At 39.7% G+C, this 19,568-nt stretch overlaps 1 protein-coding gene across 1 annotated transcript; it reads left to right on the top strand.

Moving 5' to 3' along the window:
- The first annotated feature begins 2,631 nt into the window (after nt 1–2,631).
- Nucleotides 2,632–18,839, top strand: WNT9B (Wnt family member 9B). The gene is made up of 5 exons (XM_058182691.1): nt 2,632–2,790; nt 7,059–7,087; nt 14,074–14,330; nt 15,801–16,066; nt 18,363–18,839. The coding sequence occupies exons 1-5, from the start codon at nt 2,632–2,634 to the stop codon at nt 18,837–18,839; spliced, it is 1,188 nt and encodes a 395-aa protein (XP_058038674.1).
- Nucleotides 18,840–19,568: the final 729 nt, after the last annotated feature.

Genomic DNA, 19,568 nt, shown 5'->3' with positions numbered 1-19,568 from the left:
CACTGTTCCATTGAAAATTATTTTGTATTTTGATATAAAAAACGGAGGTGCCAATACCAGGAGTAATATCCATCTTTTGTAAGATGACACAGTGGCAAAGATAAGACAATATGTAAGTAAACGGTCAGATGCTATTGGGCAAATCTTTAATTGATTGATGTTAAACATAATTAAAAATAGAGAATATTGGGAGCCATACATTCTAGTACTGAAGGCAGACAAAGTCACATTTGCTCAACAAACCTATTGTTATTTGCATAAAACAAAAATACAGTAGGATGTACCAGTAGGATTAGGGTACATCCTACAACATCTTGAATCTCCAAAGACCTGTACATCTTGAATCTACAAAGAGGACCTGCAAGGGTCCTCTTTGTAGACGTTAGTTCAGCATTCAACACCATCATTCCAGACATTCTTCTAACTAAGCTAAACCAGCTACAGGTACCGGAACAGACTTGTAAATGGATCCTTCCTAACAGACAGGAAGCAGCAGGTGAAGCTAAGCAGAATCACATTAGATAGCTATAATTAGCACAGGGGCCCCACAAGCCTGTGTGCTCTCTTCACTTCTCTTCTCTCTCTATACCGATGACTGCATCTCAAATGATCCATCTGTTAAACTACTGAAGTTCGCAGATGACAGTGATTGGTCTCATTCGAGACAATGATGAATCTGCATACAGATGGGAGGTTGAACAACTAGTTTCATGTTGCAACCAGAACAATCTGTAACTGAACACACTCAAAACTGTAGAAATGGTGGTGGACTTTAGGAGAAACCCTCCCATAATACCACCTCTTACAATATTAGACAACACAGTATCAACAGTAGAAACCTTCAAATTTCTAGATTCTACCATATCTCACGATCTAAAGTGGACACCCAACATCAAAAACGTCATCAAAAAAGGACAACAAAGAATGTTCTTTCTGCGCCAACTCAGAAAGCTCAAACTGCCCAAGGAGCTGCTGATACAGTTCTACAGAGGAATAGTTGAGTCTGTCATCTGCATCTCTATAACCTCTATATAAATTTGGTTCTGCAATCCAACAAGACAGACACAGACTTCAGAGGATAATTAGAACTGCAGAAAAAACAATTACTACCAACCTGCCTTCCACTGAGGATCTGTATACTGCACGAGTCAAAAAGAGGGCTGTGAAAATATTTACAGACCCCTTACATCCTGGACATAAATGGTTTCAACTCCTACCCTCAGAATGACGCTATAGAGCACTGCATACCAGAACAACTAGACACAAGAAAATTCTTTTCCCAAATCCCATCGATCTGCTAAACAAATAATTCCCTCAACACTGTCAAACTAGTTACTAAGTCTGTATTACTATTAGTCTTCTCATTGTTCCTATCATCCATCTCCTCCCACTTATGATTGTATGACTGTAACCTTGTTGCTGGTATCCTTAAGATTTATAGTGACTGTTTCCCTATGACTATCATTAAGTGTTGTATCTTACGAGTCTTGATGAATGTATCTTTTCTTTTATGTACACCAAGAGTGTATGCACCGACAAATTCCTTGTGTATCCAATTAAGAATTCTATTCTATTCTACAAATGGCATGCTACAACACAGTATCATAAATACTAAAAAAAACACAACACATAAAACACAAAACATAAAACAAAACATAAAACACAACACATGTGCCATACATCTTTCCTAGGAAGGCCCTTGGTTTTTTCCTGCTTATTCAATGATTTTGCAGTGCTGTACTGTATATTCTAACTCCATAAATGAATCCTGAATTCAGAAGAGTGACTTCTGCACCAATAGAAGCCTTTAGATAGAAGCACCAATAAAGGCACTTTTAGAGTGCCTTTGGAGGGACAGTTCTCAGCTCTACCAGTTAGTGAGAAAGACTACTTTTGTGTTCTCCATGAGGTGTGTGAGTGTGTTAAACAATGCTAGGAAAATATGGAAGGTTAAAACGGAAAAGTAGGAGGAGGGCCTAGTGTAAAGTCCTGTCTGGTGCATCTTGTTCAGCGGATACTTCAAGTGAGCAAATAGGGGTTGGCCAAGGCTGATGCCCTCCTAATGGGCTAGGTCATCCTAATGTCCAGTCCAGGTCCAATGTTCTGGATTCTCACAATGAACTGAAACAAAAACTGGCCTTCTTGACTGGGTTTGAACAACAAAGTAAAAGAAGGCCGGATAATTTGTAGTTGGTAAATGGTGCAAACTCAAATAGCCTCTGTGCTGCGGGACAAATGATCGTTTCTGTTTCCCACGCGAGGGGCAACAAGGCCGTTTTACAAACTCAAAACAATACAACCAGCCCTCTATTCCTTATCATGCGGTAGCCTAGTGACGGAAATACCCCCGATGACCGAGGATGCATCTCCCTTCTTGTCTCCTCCTAGACTATAGTTTGACAGCCATCCTCTGAGCCCAAATGCGGCCAAGGGCCAGGACGATTATCTGGACCAGCCCGAGGTTCCACGAGGGATCCGCGCACCTCTCGGCCCCTGAGGCGAGCCGCACCTCCAGAGGCCCTTTGCCCTCGCCCTCCAGCTCGGAGGCGGGACCGAGAGAGGGCGTCCCTCGCCCGCCCAGGTGCCTTTTTAAAGTGATGCGGGAGCGCTGGGCGCTGAGAGCGCAGCGCCATGCCGAGCCAGGGAAGCGGCGGATCGCGACGCAGCAGCAGAAGCTGGCACCATGCGCCTGCCGCCGGGGGAGACCGCGCTGCTGCCTCTGCGCGCTTCTCTAGTCGCCACAGCCGCCACTTACTGCCTGCTGTTACTGCAAGTGGACGCCTATTTCGGGTCAGAGGCGTTTTCTCCTTTTGACGTGGGAGCCTCTTCTCTTAAGTTTAGATTACACCTTTTCTACTCAGGTGTTCTCCCCCTCCCTTTCTTTTAATTTCCGTTTTTACACGAATTTGGTTTTGTATTGCTTTTCTATTTTCTTTCTTGCTCTTTTTTCTTCTTCTCCTGCCCCCCTCTGAGCGATTCCCCTTTCTTTCTTTCTTTCTTTGCCTTTGATTGGATTTCTTTCCCTCCTGCCTTTCTTCCATAACCTTTCCCCATTTTTCCCCAAATAATCTTTCCTTCTTACTTTTTTGCTCTCTAACCCTAACCCTTTGCTTTCAGATGGCGAAGCTAAGCCGCCTTAACAGGTGTCCGACTGACTTCCGACCTGGACACGCCTAAAGTCGTCCTGTCCCCTTCTGTCCTGTTGATTTTAAATGGTACACACCCCTCTCACCTTTTCTCTTTCCCTTTCCCTTTCTTCCGTCAAATAATCCAGTCTGAATGGTCGGATACATAGTTGCAATCCTAAACGCTGTCTGGGATTATACAGTTCGATCTCTACAGCGATTTACGCTTTTGAAGAAAGTTGCTGTATCTTAATTGCTAGCCGGGCTCAATGCCGGTTTTACAGTTATCCTGCGAGTACATGATAAACTCAGCTCAACTGTCGGGGGAACCCGACAGGAGGAGATGGCATTAGTTAGACTTGCTGGAGGTGATCCTTCACGCCCTCTCCTCTGCTACCCTTCTGGCTGTAAACGTTCTTTGCAACAGATCCACCGCCAGCTCAAACCTCGGGCAGATTGCATTTACTAGACTGAAGCGCCTAGTCCGTCGAAAGCGGACGAGGCTCTATGAAAGACATGGGGCCAGATGCGACCATATAAACATTTCAAGCTTTTTTTGTGTGGGGTGTGAGGGATAAGTAAAGTGTTTCATATTGATTTCTCAATATAGTTATGCTTACCTATGGATCTTAACCTTTAAAAATTCTGTCACGTTCTGTATTTCATTCTGTGATTGGGAGGCGGCTTTTGATTGCCCTCACCCACCCAAGATGTGCAGAAAACTTTTCCATGACCTCCGGGCTTTGGAAATTTTGCTGAACGAGCTCACTGAAATAAGGACCAATTTGGTCCCTTGTGAAGTCTATCATTTGGGTTGATCTTTGTGTGTATTTGCTAGGAGTTCCAGCACTGGAAGGGAGGACCAGAAGTCTTGCAATTTAGTATGCAGGTGGTGTCTTTTACAAGGTGATACAGTCTCAGCCATGCTTAGTTCCATTGAAATGATTGAGGTAGCTCCTGACTAGTTAGAACTCCTTATAATTCCGGAGGAACTCTAAACGTGTTAAAATTGGGACCTACACATGCATTTTTTTTACACCTTTTTATTCATCATTACAAGCTAGGGGCCACGACATAATACAATCTTAAGAGTTTGGGATTATACATAAATTGCATCTTATTCTAAGGAGTGCGAGGATGCATATATGTGTACCTTGCGATGCAGGTATTTGAAATTCTCTTAAGATTTGAATTTCAAGAGCTTGTATTTGCATAAAAACTTGCATTCTGGTTCAAGACTGCAATCATACAAATGCTTACCTAAAGATAAACACTGTTTTAATTATTGAGACCTATTTATGAAGGATTAAGATTGTATTATATTATTTCAAAAGTTCTCAGGAGAGACATCAGTAAAATACTGTATACATCAAATTTCTCTTGATGAGCAAGGGAAAGATATTAATCTGTAAGATTCTTGTATAATACTTGAGATTGCGTATCCATGTACAGTTTTAGTTTTCAAACCTCAACCCATCATTTTCTAAAACATAGGCAATTTTTTTCATTGACTTAAATGCCTAACTCTGCTTCACTACTTAGTTTCAACAATGCAAGTGTTTTTTATATTTTTAGTAACCAGGAAGCAGAGTTCAGTTTGCTAATTGTAAATTTGAGAGCAGCTCATGATGTAATCCGTGTTTTTGTCTGCTTAAATTCTTTTAATTTGTATTAATTTTATCCTTCTCCATCTTGGCAATCTCTATGTCCAATTTCTCCCCAAAATTCAATATTTTTACAAATACTGCGAAGTGAGTATCCTTGCAGAAGCAATAGTGTCAGGGAACTTTTCCGACCTTCTTGCAGCACACTAAACTATGGTTTGTTGAATTAGAGTTTCCTAAATAAACTACAGTTTGTTGAGTTCTAGTTATACATTAAAGCATAAACTGTTGTATACCAACCATGTTGGTTCAATTCCCATAATGTCAAAAACTAAGCCTCATTGTGGTTTACTACATTATATAAATGCATAGGCCAGTGATTTCACATAAATATAGTTTGGGTTCCAGAAGGGTTTATTATGTACTTACCCCTTTCCATAAGGTTTAAATGACCCAAATGTAGATATTTTTCACATGTCTTTTTCTACTGTTTCTTCCATTCCCCGCCCCCCAAAGAGGAGAAAATGGAATGTACAATGTTGCCTGATTAGATTAGGACTTTAGAGATGACAAACTGGTACCTTTAAATGTTACAAAGTACAGGTCCCATCATCCCTGACAATTGACCATTCTAATGGCAATTGTAGTCTAAAAGATCTGGAGAAAATCCAGATTGCCTATTTCCAGACTAAAGCACTTCAGGGGTCCTTCTTAGTAGTTTTTCTTATTTTTCATTATTAAGAGTTACAGAAACCAAGACATATACTTTAAGGCTTTGATGATCTTTTTTAAAAAAAATACTGAGTCTTGAATTCTAGAAGTTCAGAATGGGGATTTTCAGATTTGAGTTGTTTTCAGTATCTATTCTGAAAAAAGATGGGAATAATAAAATGTTTTTGAACTTGTGCATATATTTTTCCTTATAGATCTACTAAGCCTCCTTATATGATTTTGTGGCAGGTTTGAAATGCTGTGTTCTATTTTGTATACTGCATCCAACAGTATATAAATAATACTGTTGGAATCCAAGACCAGGAAGCAGATTCAGTGTATTTGAAATCTCTAGCAATTCATATACATTATACGAATCTTGATAAGTGAATAAGGATCAACTCTGGATCTAGATTGCCAAGAAGTAAAGACAGACAGAGATAAAAATCCAAGAGAGAAATATGGGACGCAAGTCAAAAGAAGCATAGCAATTAAAGTATTGAAGCGGGCAAGAGATGATGGATAGATGATTTCTCTTTTTTGTTGTTATTCTGATTTGCTTTTCTTTTTTTTTCTTCTTCTTTTTTTGTTTACATTTATATCCCGCCCTTCTCCGAAGACTCAGGGTGGCTTACAGTGTATAAGGCAATAGTCTCATTCTATTTGTATATTTTTTACAAAGTCAACTTATTGCCCCCCCCAACAATCTGGGTCCTCATTTTACCTACCTTATAAAGGATGGAAGGCTGAGTCAACCTTGGGCCGGGCTTGAACCTGCAGTAATTGCAGGCTACTGTGTTCTAATAACAGGCTTCTTAACAGCCTGAGCTATTTTCTCTCTCTTTCTCTCTCTCTCTTTTTTTAGGTAGGTGACATGGCTAGAAGTTAAGGTAGGACAGAAAGAATTTTTTTTTAAAATAAAGGGTGATATGATTAAAAGTTAGAATAGAGACAGAAATAAGAGAAAGGGGGAATATTAGTTTATACACTTTTATATAATAGAATAAAAGCCATAACAAGAGAAAACATGGAATAATTGAATAGTGACAGACTGCAACTTAATATAAATATGTATTATTATTAGAAATATAGAAGTTGATTGAAAGTAATAACTATGATAAATTGTATTAGTTCTATTTGTATTAGAATGCATGATACACAGGTGCCACACTGTTCACACACTGATATGTTTGTAAAAAAAAATTAAAAACTTGAAGGGAGGGGAAGGATCAACTCTGAATCTGATCTAAGGATACAATCATTATCATGCAGAGTTTTATAGAGATAACTGCTTCTCTTCTTCCAAGAGATGATCATTACAATCCTAGTCAAAACCTAGGTACTTTCTACATTAGTGGTTTCAAATCTTGGCAGCTTAAAAGATCTGTGGACTTCAATTCTGAGAATTCCCCAGCCAGCAGCCTGGTTATCCTTTTAGCATTTTCCAGATATGTTGGGACTGCACACTTTGAAATATTGGCTGGGAATTCCAAGAATTATAACATATTGAAGTGTTTTGATTTAGAAGACCCCGTCATAACATCTCTCATCTGGGATGCAGTGTCTATCTTTGCCTGCATTTCAGAATGAGATCTCAGTCAGATTTTTCTCCTTTCAGGAAGTGCATGCTCATACCCCAAGCAAGAGGTAATATTCTTTTTCTCCCAGCTATCACTTCCTTAATGCAAAACAAATATTGATTATTGCTTTAGGTGGATTTGGTTGCTTAAGCAACTTAAGGGAGCCGCAATCTTGCAACAGCTGTGTTCCTTTAGTTGATAAAACATTTTACTCCAGTTCTTTATGGGAACTGATGCATATTTTGAGTGAGTTTCCTGTTTGTTATTACCAGCCTTCCAATGAAGGGACCAGCTACAAATAAATGCTGGAATTTCTAGATTCTACTTTCTGTTTCTGAAAGCTAATGAATGGGCCTGTTGATGCTCTTTGTCAACACTAGCAAGGTTGGATAGTTTTAAGAGCAAACCTGTAGATTCAAGGAAGGTTAGGCTCTTTGTGAATAATAATACTACCTGTAAAATCATAGGCACTTTGCCTTAAAAAAATGTTGCTGGGAACTGACATAAGTGAGTTTCACAAACACATTCAGTTGGCCACTATGTAACAGAGGATAGCAGTTGTTAAGCCAGGGGAGATATCTACCATGGGGCCTGCATTCCAGGTCCTTCCATGCCCTTCAAGAAACCTGGTTGTGCTGAGCTCCAATATCAACTGTTGTGGACAAGCAGGGACAATGGAGAAAGGAGTTATTTTCTCTTGCTCCGATGCTCCAGAAGCTGCCATTGCTTGGATATTAGCATCAGTGCCATTTTCAGTTTTCCCTTTGTTCTCTAATAAGTTGAATTGTCTGGAAGGGCAAGGGGGCTGACCACACAATGGAATTGAAACCCTTAAGGTCTCTGCCAACTTCGCCAGCATCCATTGATTGCTATTTTGCTCCTCAGGTCTGCTTTGGGGAGAGGATGCAACTTTATCACCCTCCTCATCCCCTGGTGGACAACTTCTATTTAGCTCTATAAACATTGCTGGGTAGGGACTGCAATTGAGAGAGAGAGAGAGAGAGCATGCTTTCAGCCCAGAGAACTCTCCTGACGCTCTGGTCTCAGTGCATGGCTGGGTTACAGGGCTTGTTAGATGATCTGGAGGAGTTGCAGCAGAGGAGGAGGAGAGCAGCATTTTGTTCAATAACCTTGACTCAAAGAGTTTTCTGGACACACAGGGGGCAGGAACCAAGGCTGACATGGGAGGTGATATAGAGGGTAAAGAAGATTATCTTGACAGATATGCAAGATCTGTTTCTAGAGTGATGATGAATGAAAACTTGTTTAAGTCTACAAGAAACTGCCTACACAAGTGCCTCAGTGAACTGGGGAGTGCTCCCTTATTCATTTTATTCGTTATAAGAAAGAAGATGGTTGTATAAACACACTTGCAATATTCTATTATTATAACCAATCTCAATTTTTTTTTTAGTTATCCTGTGGAGTTGATTCTTGGTCTAGGCTGCCTAGAGACATGGTCTGGTCTACCTAGATGTGTTGAACTACAATTCCTTTCATCCTTAGGCAGCAGTTTCCCGTAGGATGCTAAACCAGAATGAATCTGATATGGAATGGTGCTGCTTGAGGATGAAGGGAGTTGTAGTTCACCACATCTGGAAATATTAGAGTTGGTCCCAGAAACATCAGCTAAGGCCTCTGAGCCATATGTGAATGGCTGTCCCAACAGAGAAGTAGAGGATAGATAGCGAATCGACAGCTATTGATAAAAAAAGAGATAGCTAGAAAGCATTTTTAGAATAAGGAATTTGGGGCAAGGTGTTGGAGGTTAGACCTACATAACAGGACCCATTGGACAGAATTGTATGTATTTGAGGGGCCCATAAATTTATATGTCAATTCTATTTCATCAAACACAACTGAGACAAGCCAACTAGGACCAATGTTCTATTAAACAGTGATTTCTAATATTTTCAAAAATCAGTGCCCTGGCAACTATTTTCAGTGTGTTTTGTTCTGAAAACATTCATTATCCAAATTTGTTTAATTATGTCTCTACAATTATGTTTCAATCTTTGTCTTAGCTTGCCCACTAATGGTTCATCCTCTTTTGGTTCCAATCTTTGCCATGCTGTCGCTTTGTTACACTGTAGAGTGACATAGCTGCTATCCTTGTCACTTGTTTAATGGGTCCCTATTTTGTTTGTGTAGCAAATCTACATAACTGCCCATGACAAAAAGTGACTCTTGCCATCTTACAAGAAGAAATAACAATTAAACCATATCACAATATAAACAAGGTCAGGTGATTTTTAAGATAGATGGAAGAACCACAATTCCAAAACTTTCCAGAAGGCTAACATAGATAGGGTTAACCTTATTTCAGAAGAAATGATGTTCTTGGTGTGTGTGTGTGTGTGTGTGTGTGTGTGTGTGTGTGTGTGTAAGCCACAGCAGAAAATAAAGCTACCTCTTGGGATCCCACAGGAGGATCTCCATAGTCTGGACCTGGAGCATATCTCTTTTGCAAGACCTGATGGGGTGGACAGATGTAACCACAGCAACTTGAATTGTACCTGGAAGCAAATAAGCAATCAATGTAGTTTGTGGAGCAGAGATGTAAAGTGTGCCATCCAAGGGGCACACATAACTGTCCATGCAACCACATTCAGCAGCTAAATCTTCCAGATGCTCTTCAAGGGCAGATCTAGTGCATAAGGGTAATCCATTCTGGAAGTAACCAGGGCATGAGTGAAAATGTATAGACCAATGTTTTTTTTTAATTTGAATTTATATCCCACCCTTCTCCGAAGACTCAGGGCGGCTTACATTGTGTTAAGCAATAATCGTCATCCATTTGTATATTGTATACAAAGTCAACTTTTATTGCCCCCAACAATCTGGGTCCTCATTTTACCTACCTTATAAAGGATGGAAGGCTGAGTCAACCTTGGACCTGGTGGGACTTGAACTTGCAGTAATTGCAAGCAGCTGTGTTAATAACAGACTGACTTAGTCTGCTGAGCCACCAGAGGTGAACCTATGGCATGCATGCTGGAAGCGGCATGCAAAACTATTCTGAGACAAATGCGTGCCCTCGCCGGCTCCTCGTTACTTTCCTGTGGTCAAATACGTGCCGGTCAGCTGGCCATTGTGCTTGCATGGTGCCGGCGGACCGCGCATGCGGGAGATGGCATGCGTGCCAGAGGTTTGCCATCACGCATGCGCGATGGACCACCACACTTCTGGGGTCGCCAGCACTGCGTGCGCAACGGCTAGCTGGCCAATACGCATTTGACCACAGGAATGCGATGGGAGCCAGCGAGGGCGTGCATTTGTCTCAGGATGGTTTCGCGTGCCATTTCCGGCACACGTGCGGCACATGGGAACGCGAAAGGTTTGCCAATGCTGGAATAGATCCGTATGGTTCAGGAAGGGGCGCAACCAGGGATGAAATCCAGCAGGTTCTGACAGGTTCTGGAGAACCGGTAGTGAAAATTTTGAGTAGTTAGGAGAACCAGTAGCAGAAATTTTGAGTAGTTCGGAGAATCAGCAAATACTACCTCTGGCTAGCCCGAGTGGGGTGGGAATGGGGCTTTTGCAGTATCCTTCCCCTGGAGTGGGGTGGGAATGGAGATTTTACAGTATCCTTCCCCTGCCACACCCACCAAGCCACACCCACAGAAATTGTAGTAAAATAATTTGGATTTCACCACTGGGTGCAACTCATGCACAACACAAAACTGTACGGATATTTAATGAAGCAACCAGTGATTAATGTCTAAATCAGTTTTTACGTTGAACTATATTTTTCATAATTTACAACAAGCTTTAGGAACATAGCTTCTTAGAACTTCAGTACCAAATTCATTCATTCATTCATTCATTCATTCATTTATTAGATTTTTATACCGCCCTTCTCCCGAAGGACTCAGGGCGGTGTACAGGCAAATAAAAACAGACTAGACAATAACCTATAAAATGCAGAATTAAAAAACTTATTATACTTGCCTAAAATTTTAAAATATATAAAAATTAAAACCCCGTTTAAAATTAATAATAAAACTATACAATCCGTAAAATTTAAGCCAGCCCCGCGCGAATAAAAAGATGCGTCTTCAGTTCGCGGCGAAAGGTCCGAAGGTCAGGTATTTGGCGTAAACCCGGGGGAAGTTCGTTCCAGAGTGTGGGACTACCACCAATAGCTTGGGATTTGGGGCTGTTTTTTTTGTTTTGGGGCTGTTTTTTTTGTCTAATCCGAGAAGTAGGTGTGAACTTAAATGGACCCCAGAGGATGGCTGAGGACAGGAAGGCCTGGAGGAACATTGTCCATGGGGTCGTGATGGGTCGGACACGACTTCAAACTAACAACAACAACTATTATCCAAATAATTCTATAAACTGATAGTTTACAGAAAGTTTATATTGCATAGTAGTATTATTAATCCTCAAAGGATTTGGAAATTGTTGTCTTCTGTTGGGATCCTTCTAGTTCACTTCCAAACTGAGCTCTAAGTGCTCAGAGGAAATTAGAAAAGGGTAAGTGTTCAGCCGGTATGTGGGTGCTGTATCGACACAGCTTGTATCTTGATGAAACTGCGGCCATTTTGTTCTCTGTTGGTTATTTGGAAATTTACTTACTTAATCATTAACCGACATCGTGCATTGGCTGGAAGAAGACCTCTGGGTGGGTGAGAGGGTTTGAGCATTCCACCCTTGGTATGTGATAAGTATCGCTTCCTTTGCGTGCTCTCTCAAGACTGGAGGCCTTTTGGCTGCCTGGCGCTAGGCATATGCATGGTTGATAGATCACAGGTTCCGATGTACAACCTGTCCTGTAAATGAACTCAGGTCAGGTCCAGGAAATGCCCAATCTCAGGACTGGGTTATATACAAGCAGCAGAGGCAATATCTTGAGAGCAATAGACACCAGGGGCATGAATAATATTGGAAGAGATTGGTTTGGAATGATGATGGCCAGGATGAATTATAAAATAAAAACCCTGAGAGAGTTATGTTGAGCTTCCTGGCAGTTTTTCTTCTACTAATAGGCAACCTTGGAGGATGGGATTGAGTGAGAAGATGCTTGACTCTTTCCTCACATTTTTAGAGTCAGAATCAATCCACCTGCTCTTAAAATGTTTTCTACCCATTAAAACAAAATTGTTGGAAGAAACACATATAACGACAAAATCATTAGACCTAAGGATGCATTTCAGGTTTTTTGGGAGGGGGCAATTAAAGGGCAGAGGGTAGGAGGAGATAATGACTCAGAAGTATGTAACATGACTTAGAGTTTGGCTTCGAGTTATAAGTTGTCTTCCCAATTGTATTCTCTTGGCTGTGAGAGTTTCAACTAAACTCTGATATAATTTCTTTGAGATAAAGAAAGAGTAGCAAGCTCTAAAGATATTTTAATACTACCCAAGTTTGTTGTTTCTAAGAACAAAATGGTCATGTTTATTTTATTGGGCATCATCTTTCAGTGGGCAATTTGTTGCAATAACTTTCTTTGTAAACTTAAGCTATGAGCACTTGGCCCTGTATGAAAAACTGAGTGATTCCTCTAACTTGATAAACTTTTCTTCTACAATATCTTAATTTCTGTGTGGTAACAGATGGAAAGATGATAGAATCATAATGAAATATGATATCAAGAATGCTAGAAAAATGTATTGTGAATAAATGAGCCTAGATATTCAAAGAACTATCTCCCCAAAATTGGTAAGGCTACAAAATCCCAGTCAGTTTAAGATTTAATTCACAATTTGCTTTAAAATCTGGCTGCTAAAAAGAAACTGTGATATAATCTCAATACCATTCCACTTTGTAAAGATATCATCTAAATACTTCTTATACTACTTTTATATTATTGTTCTTATGTAGTATACATATGATCTAGCTAATGTGACAGCAACTGGTCAACCTTGGTTGATTTGGAAACTAAATTGAGTAAATCCCCGGTTAGTAGGATAGATTAAAATGCCACGTTAAAAAAAACTCATCAAAAGAAAAAAAACAATAGTAAAGTATCTTTAATGGTTCTTTCTGGCAATACCTAAATTCTGAAGACAAATTCTGAAAATACTAATATCATATAAAATGTGTGTGTACATACATACATACATAATTTTAAGTATCTGGTTACAGTATAGCAAAGGGGCAGCCTTTGAAATGATTAACTTGTTCTAAGGCTAAATGTGTGGGTTTTGGAACTTTTTGAATCATATGAAATCTTCCAGTGCAACTCCCCCCCCACCCCCAGAAATCCAGTAAAAGAATGTGGTATCTGCTAGTGAACCTAGTTTAATGGAAGTAAATCAAAGCATAGTTTTGGTAATTCCTTACCTTACCTTACCTTAGCAGCTTTAAATTATGCGGACTTCAGCTCCCAGAATTATGCCTCTGTGAAAGAGAGACCTCTATAGTACATAATTTAGTTTTAGTTTTCCTTTTTCCTTTTCTACAAGTAATGCAAATACTAGATATAATTCCTATCACCTTCTATAGTCATTCTAATGGGGAATAATTGGAGACTTTTTCTAATAGCTGTAGAGAGCACTAGTTAAATGAAAATGGTTCTAAAATCCATCCCAACATTTGTTCCCTGTTCAAAGCTTTCTTTTACCGAAACCTGTTCCAAAGGCAAATCTTCCTTAAAGATATTTGAATTTTGACCAAAAAACTGCAGACTTGACCTCAGAAGTTTTTAAAAGTGTTTAGAATCTCCATTAGAATGTAGCCACTTGGTTCTTTTTATCTTCCTTATATTGCAGCAAATTGTTTTAATGGAAAAATAGATTAAGTCAAAGCTGTTTTTCTTTCCTACAGGTGAATCCCTCAAGGTCCATCACTATCAATCCATAGACCAGATCTTTTCTGCTTCTTTCGCTTTATCTCAGATGTGGGATTTTCAGTCGAAGTTCTTCACACCTTCTCCCACCCCTCAGTCAATTCTGTAACCACTTCATTTCTCTGCATGTAACTCAGCCCTAATCTTACACGGGATGGGTAACTGAGATGGCCATCATACTGATTATCTGTTAATGCCTAGTGGCAATAATGGGTTCTCTGGTTATCAAGCCAAGCCAAACTTACTTCTTTTTCTCTTAGCCTGACCGGAAAAGAAACCTTGATTCAGTTTCCACTACTGGGATCTTCAACAAATCCTGCACATTGGAAGGCTCACTTGAAGCAATGTGACCTGCTGAGGCTTTCCCAGAAGCAAAAAAGGCTCTGTCGTCGGGAGCCGGGGCTGGCCGAGACTTTACGAGATGCCATCCGGCTCGGAGTCCTTGAGTGCCAGTACCAGTTTCGCAATGAGCGTTGGAACTGCAGCCTCGATGGGAGGACAAACCTGTTGAAGAGAGGTAAATAAGAACATTTACAACAGAAGCTTCTCCTCCTTGCTTCTTTCTCTTTGGCCTGTCCAATTCCTTCAGTCATAATTAGAAGCTAGAGGAAAAAAAGGCATCATTAATCTTGTCAACAAATCACAAAATTGATGGGCTGCCATTTTTAATTAACTTGGTTACCACTTTTTCAATTTTGAATGCAGATAAGAAGAAGCCTTCTTCTCTAGGCTCAAAATATAAGCACTAGGCTATTAGAGTTTTAGCAGGCTGGTTAAGCAGTGACCTTTTACCCTCCTCTAGCTTGTGATATTGTCTAGGCTTTTAGGAAAGTGTTCTTTCTTCCTGTGTGCAATTATTATAGGAACTAGTTCACACTGGTTCACAACTTCTTCTCTTCTGCTAGCCTGTGGGGTTGTCTGCATGGAATTCCCTCTCCCTTCTTTTTCATGTCATTTGTTAAATATAAGGATGTAATATTCCAATGTTTGCATTCAGGTATGCTTTGATCCTAAAAGTATGCTGGAACCCAGGCTCATTTTATTTGTATTGAACCTTTCATAGCAGTTTCCATTGTTCAAAGTTGTTTGCAAAGCAGTAGGATGTGATTTTTAAAACTTTCACAATAGCTAATAGTCCAAGACTCCAATCCTATACACCTTTGTTTTGCAATAAATCTAGCTGTGTGGAATTGGACATACTTCTGAGAATACATGCGTATAGGATTATGTAGCATGATTGGGGGGGAAAAAAAGAGGACAGCAAAGCAATACTTCAAACAAACTATTAATAAAAGAATGTGCCTTGTCAAAAAAATTAAGGAAAAACATTTCCAATGTTCACTTTAGTTTCACGATATTAATCAATAGCAAGATTCTATTTAGAATGTCAGTCTGGTGTACTGATTAAGGTGTTAGATTAGAAGTGGGAAAATTAGAATTGTAGACTTGCCTTAGACCACAGGTGTCCAGATTTGGCAATTTTAAGACTTGTAGACTTCAACTTTCACAAGTATTAATGTTTCCAAGGCTGGATACTTGCCCTAGACACAGACACTATGACTTTAGACCAGGCACTCTAGTTTACCCTTAGGAGAAAAGAATGAGAAGCACTTCTGAAAAATGTTGCCAAGAAAATTGCAGGGACTGACTTATGTAGTGTCAGAAATCAAGACTAACTCAAAGGCATGAAGAAAGGTTTCAGCTTATCTTGTTGCCAGGCATTTAATTAAACAACTTTCTAGCAGAGAAACCAACAACTTAGTTTCAACAGCTAAGGACCACAGCAGGATTTACCATTTTTACAGGAGGGAACCCAGAAAAAGGCTAAACCCATACAGAAGCAACACTTCAGTACTTCTACCAGATGCCTTTTGAGACATGCAAATAGTACAAGAGCTTCTTGTCTGCATCCCCCCCTTCCAGCTTAGATTTATTCAGTTCTTACAATACGTGTTCTCCTCACTCCTGCTTGGCTTTGTTTTCCTAGGTTTCAAGGAAACAGCATTTCTCTATGCAGTGTCTTCAGCGGCATTAACTCATTCCCTTGCTCGAGCATGCAGTGCTGGGCGAATGGAGCGTTGTACCTGCGATGATTCACCTGACTTAGAGAACCGCAAAGCCTGGCAGTGGGGTGTGTGTGGTGACAACCTCAAGTATAGCATCAGGTTCCTAAAGAATTTCTTGGGCCAGAAGAAGGTTGGGAAAGATCTGAGGGCCAAGGTGGACATCCATAACACAAACGTGGGCATCAAGGTAAGGGTGAATTTGCTGCAGTTCAGGAGAGAGAGATAGAGATAGAGAGAGAGAGAGAGAGAGAGAGAGAGAGAGAGAGAGAGAGAGATGGAAAATAATTTTTTTTAATCTTTATCACCATTCCACTCCCACTGGGGGATTAACTGAACTCTGAAATACTACATCTGTATCTTTCTTGGCACCATATGGTCAAAACAGTGGTTTCCACAGTGACATTATAAAAGTGATTGTGCAATAGGGTAGAATAAATCAAGGATTTTTAATGAGACGGGTCATTTCTTTCTCCCTGTTGATTCTGAGGCTACCTTCTGACCACGTCTTTACAAAATCCTAAATTGTCAACCCTAATACAAAGGTTGAGTCAGAAATGCACAAACAATACTTGGAAATCCTTAAAAGCTTGCATGGATAGGGCTTAAGAAGTGAGAGGATGTGTACAAGTTACAGCAGATTGATGTCAGCTGGCAACCTCCAGATAAATTAGATTACATGGACCACCTCACTGTATCTTGATGTTTAAATTTGACTTGAACTGGATGGACATTCAGAGAGAATGTAAAACAGTAGCTTTGCAGTAAGCATTTTAAAAGATTTTCCCTGTTTCCCCACTCAAGGGATGATGTTTTCTACACATGTGCATGCCATCTAAAAGCAGAAAACATACTACTTTGTTCAGAAATATTGTCTTCAGATGCAAAATTGATTCTCTGATAAATTACTTGCTTAAATGCCATAGTCATTACAGAATGTCTGTACCACGTATCAACTCAGAAATCAGAGGCACTGATTCAGGGGGCTATCATATCATCTGTGTGTGGTATTGTAACCTAAAATAATGAGGAAGCAATTAGTCCCAATGATGTGGATACATTAGTCCTTGACCTACGACCACAATTGAAGCCCAAATTTTGGTTGTTAAGAGAAACAGTTAACTGAATTTTGCCCCAAATTTTGCTTTTTTACAAAACTACCAAGCAGGGTAAAACGACCCATCATGTTGTCCACATTTGCAACATAAATTTAAAGTAGCTTTATGCATTCTAGATAATCTTTCTGGAGACATACACCAAAGGTACATTATTTTATAAAAACTCTTTTTTAGATTATTACAAAATTTGAATTTCAGCCCTTTCAATCACATGCTTTCTCACTGATCCAACAATATATTAGGTCTAAAATTCTTAGCCCATTTTTATCATACATTCTTTCATGTGTTCATTTCTATGAATTTCAGCAAGGGTTTATATATTTTGGAAATTACGTATTTATCATTTGAACATAAATTCAATTTCAAACACTGTCTTCTGTTGCTCAATTCTAAATGTCCTGTAATCTACCTTAATCTGTTTCCCTTAACAGTGCATACAAAAAACTATTAAAAACTAAATCCTTCAGCGGCCGGTTCCCTGATTTCATCTTATATTTTCTAACAATTATTGATAAATTTAATTGTTTCATTTTACCTGCTCCTTCTTTCTCTAAAATGCTTCTGGTGCTGAAACCCACACAAATATTTTCAGGCATAGTCTAGGTTTATGTCCATTTGATATTCTAGATTTTGATAATGTCCAAAAGAAGATTCCAACGTAAAACTGCTGAAGTTGTTTTGGAATTAATCAGGATTATGTAATTCTTATACTTGCAGAAGTTGAATTTGAGCAATATAGTTGATACAATTGGATACATGGACAGGGGGCTTTACTTTACAAAAGCTTAGGTTGTAATAATTGCTTGGTCTTTAAGGTGTACTGTAACTTGATTTCCTTTGCCTTTATGAATATAAGTTTGCTTATTAAAGTGTTAGATTTCCATTATGTTTTTCCTCCAGAGCTCAAGATATCTTATTGGGGAGGGGTCCTCTCTTCAGTTTATACACATAGTAACAGTTCTGTGAAGCAAGTAATGCTGAGAAAGCATGATTGAGCCAAAGTTATACAGTGAATAACTGTATACATATTCACATAATAATTTATGTGAATAAGTTAACTTTGACTGAAGTGGACTTAAATAAAGAGTGTATTCTTTCGATTCATTGGTGAATTATTTGGAGAAGCCATTATCTGAATGATCAAATCTATTTAAATGGATTTAAATTTTTATAAATTTTGCTTTATAAATTTTCTAATTTTCTGATTTCCTTCCTTCCTTCCTTCCTTCCTTCCTTCCTTCCTTCCTTCCTTCCTTCCTTCCTTCCTTCCTTCCTTCCCTCCCTCCCTCCCTCCCTCCTTTCCTTCTTCTAGCTATTCATTGATAACTCCGCAACATGGCTAGTAATATTTTTCTTTCTTTTCCACAGGCTGTGAAAAATGGCCTGAAGACCACTTGCAAGTGCCATGGTGTGTCTGGCTCATGTGCTGTGAGAACTTGCTGGAAACAGTTGTCTCCATTCCATGAGACAGGAAAGCTCCTGAAGCTACGCTACGATGGTGCAGTCAAAGTCTTCAGTGCCACCAATGATGCTATGGGACAATCAGAACTCGTGAGCCCCCAGCATCATGGCCGCTTAGCTAAAGGTCCTGCTGCTCCACGCCCCACTGATCTGGTTTATATGGAAGATTCTCCTAGCTTCTGCCGATCTAGCAGGTATTCAGTGGGCACAGCTGGAAGGACGTGTTCCCGTGAGGCCAATTGTGACAGTATGTGCTGTGGCCGGGGTTACAATATCCAGACTCACATTGTTACCTTCTCTTGCCATTGCCAGGTGCAATGGTGCTGCTATGTGGAATGTCAACAGTGCATGCAGGAAGAAGTGGTTTACAGCTGCAAGCAATAAGACATTGAGCCAGGGAATTGGAGAACAATGGCTGGTTTTCCTTAAGATTATCTAGGTCTAAATATCATGATGACTTGGACTTCTTTGATATAGTAATTTCCACCTTGATATTGGATCTAAAACCTAAAATAGAGGTAATCTGTGCCAGGTCTAAGCATTCAAATTACTGATTTCAGGTCCAGCAGGCAAGGAGAAAGCATAAAAAAAGTGCAAACCATCCCTCAGGACTGACTGGACAGAGTTGGAGAACTCTGCCTAGAAGATGGTTAAGGACCTATCTTATACTGCCAGGACCTTGGTTCATCTGTCTTAGGGCTGTTTATTCTGACCGAAGTAAGATGTCTTTCTTAAGACCTCTTCCAAGTGGAGAAGTCCGGAACTGAAAATTGAAACCTTAACTGTGGGAACTGAATAGTTTTACCCTCCACTCCCTAATTTTGTAAGTAGCATTCCCTAACTTGAATCTCTGCAGGTAATATAAGTTCATTTCCAATGGTCATGGGTTATTCTATTTAGGAATTGTGAGACTTGAGATACAATAACTCTGAAAGTTCCAAGTTAGGATATTGTCAATCTCAGGAAATCAGGGGTCCAGGCAGTTCAAATAAATATTTGTATCCATGGCTCTCTAAAATAATCTGAACTTCTAACGATCAAAGCAAATTGGTGATAGATAAAGGTTAACAGAATTCAAGGTGGGCTGGACTTAGATCTCTTGTAGGTGTGAAA

This window comes from Ahaetulla prasina, chromosome 4, assembly GCF_028640845.1.
Source record: "Ahaetulla prasina isolate Xishuangbanna chromosome 4, ASM2864084v1, whole genome shotgun sequence".
NCBI classification, from domain to species: Eukaryota; Metazoa; Chordata; class Lepidosauria; order Squamata; family Colubridae; genus Ahaetulla; species Ahaetulla prasina.
Note: the sequence above shows the minus strand (reverse complement) of the source record. Positions and strands in the feature narration are given on the sequence as shown.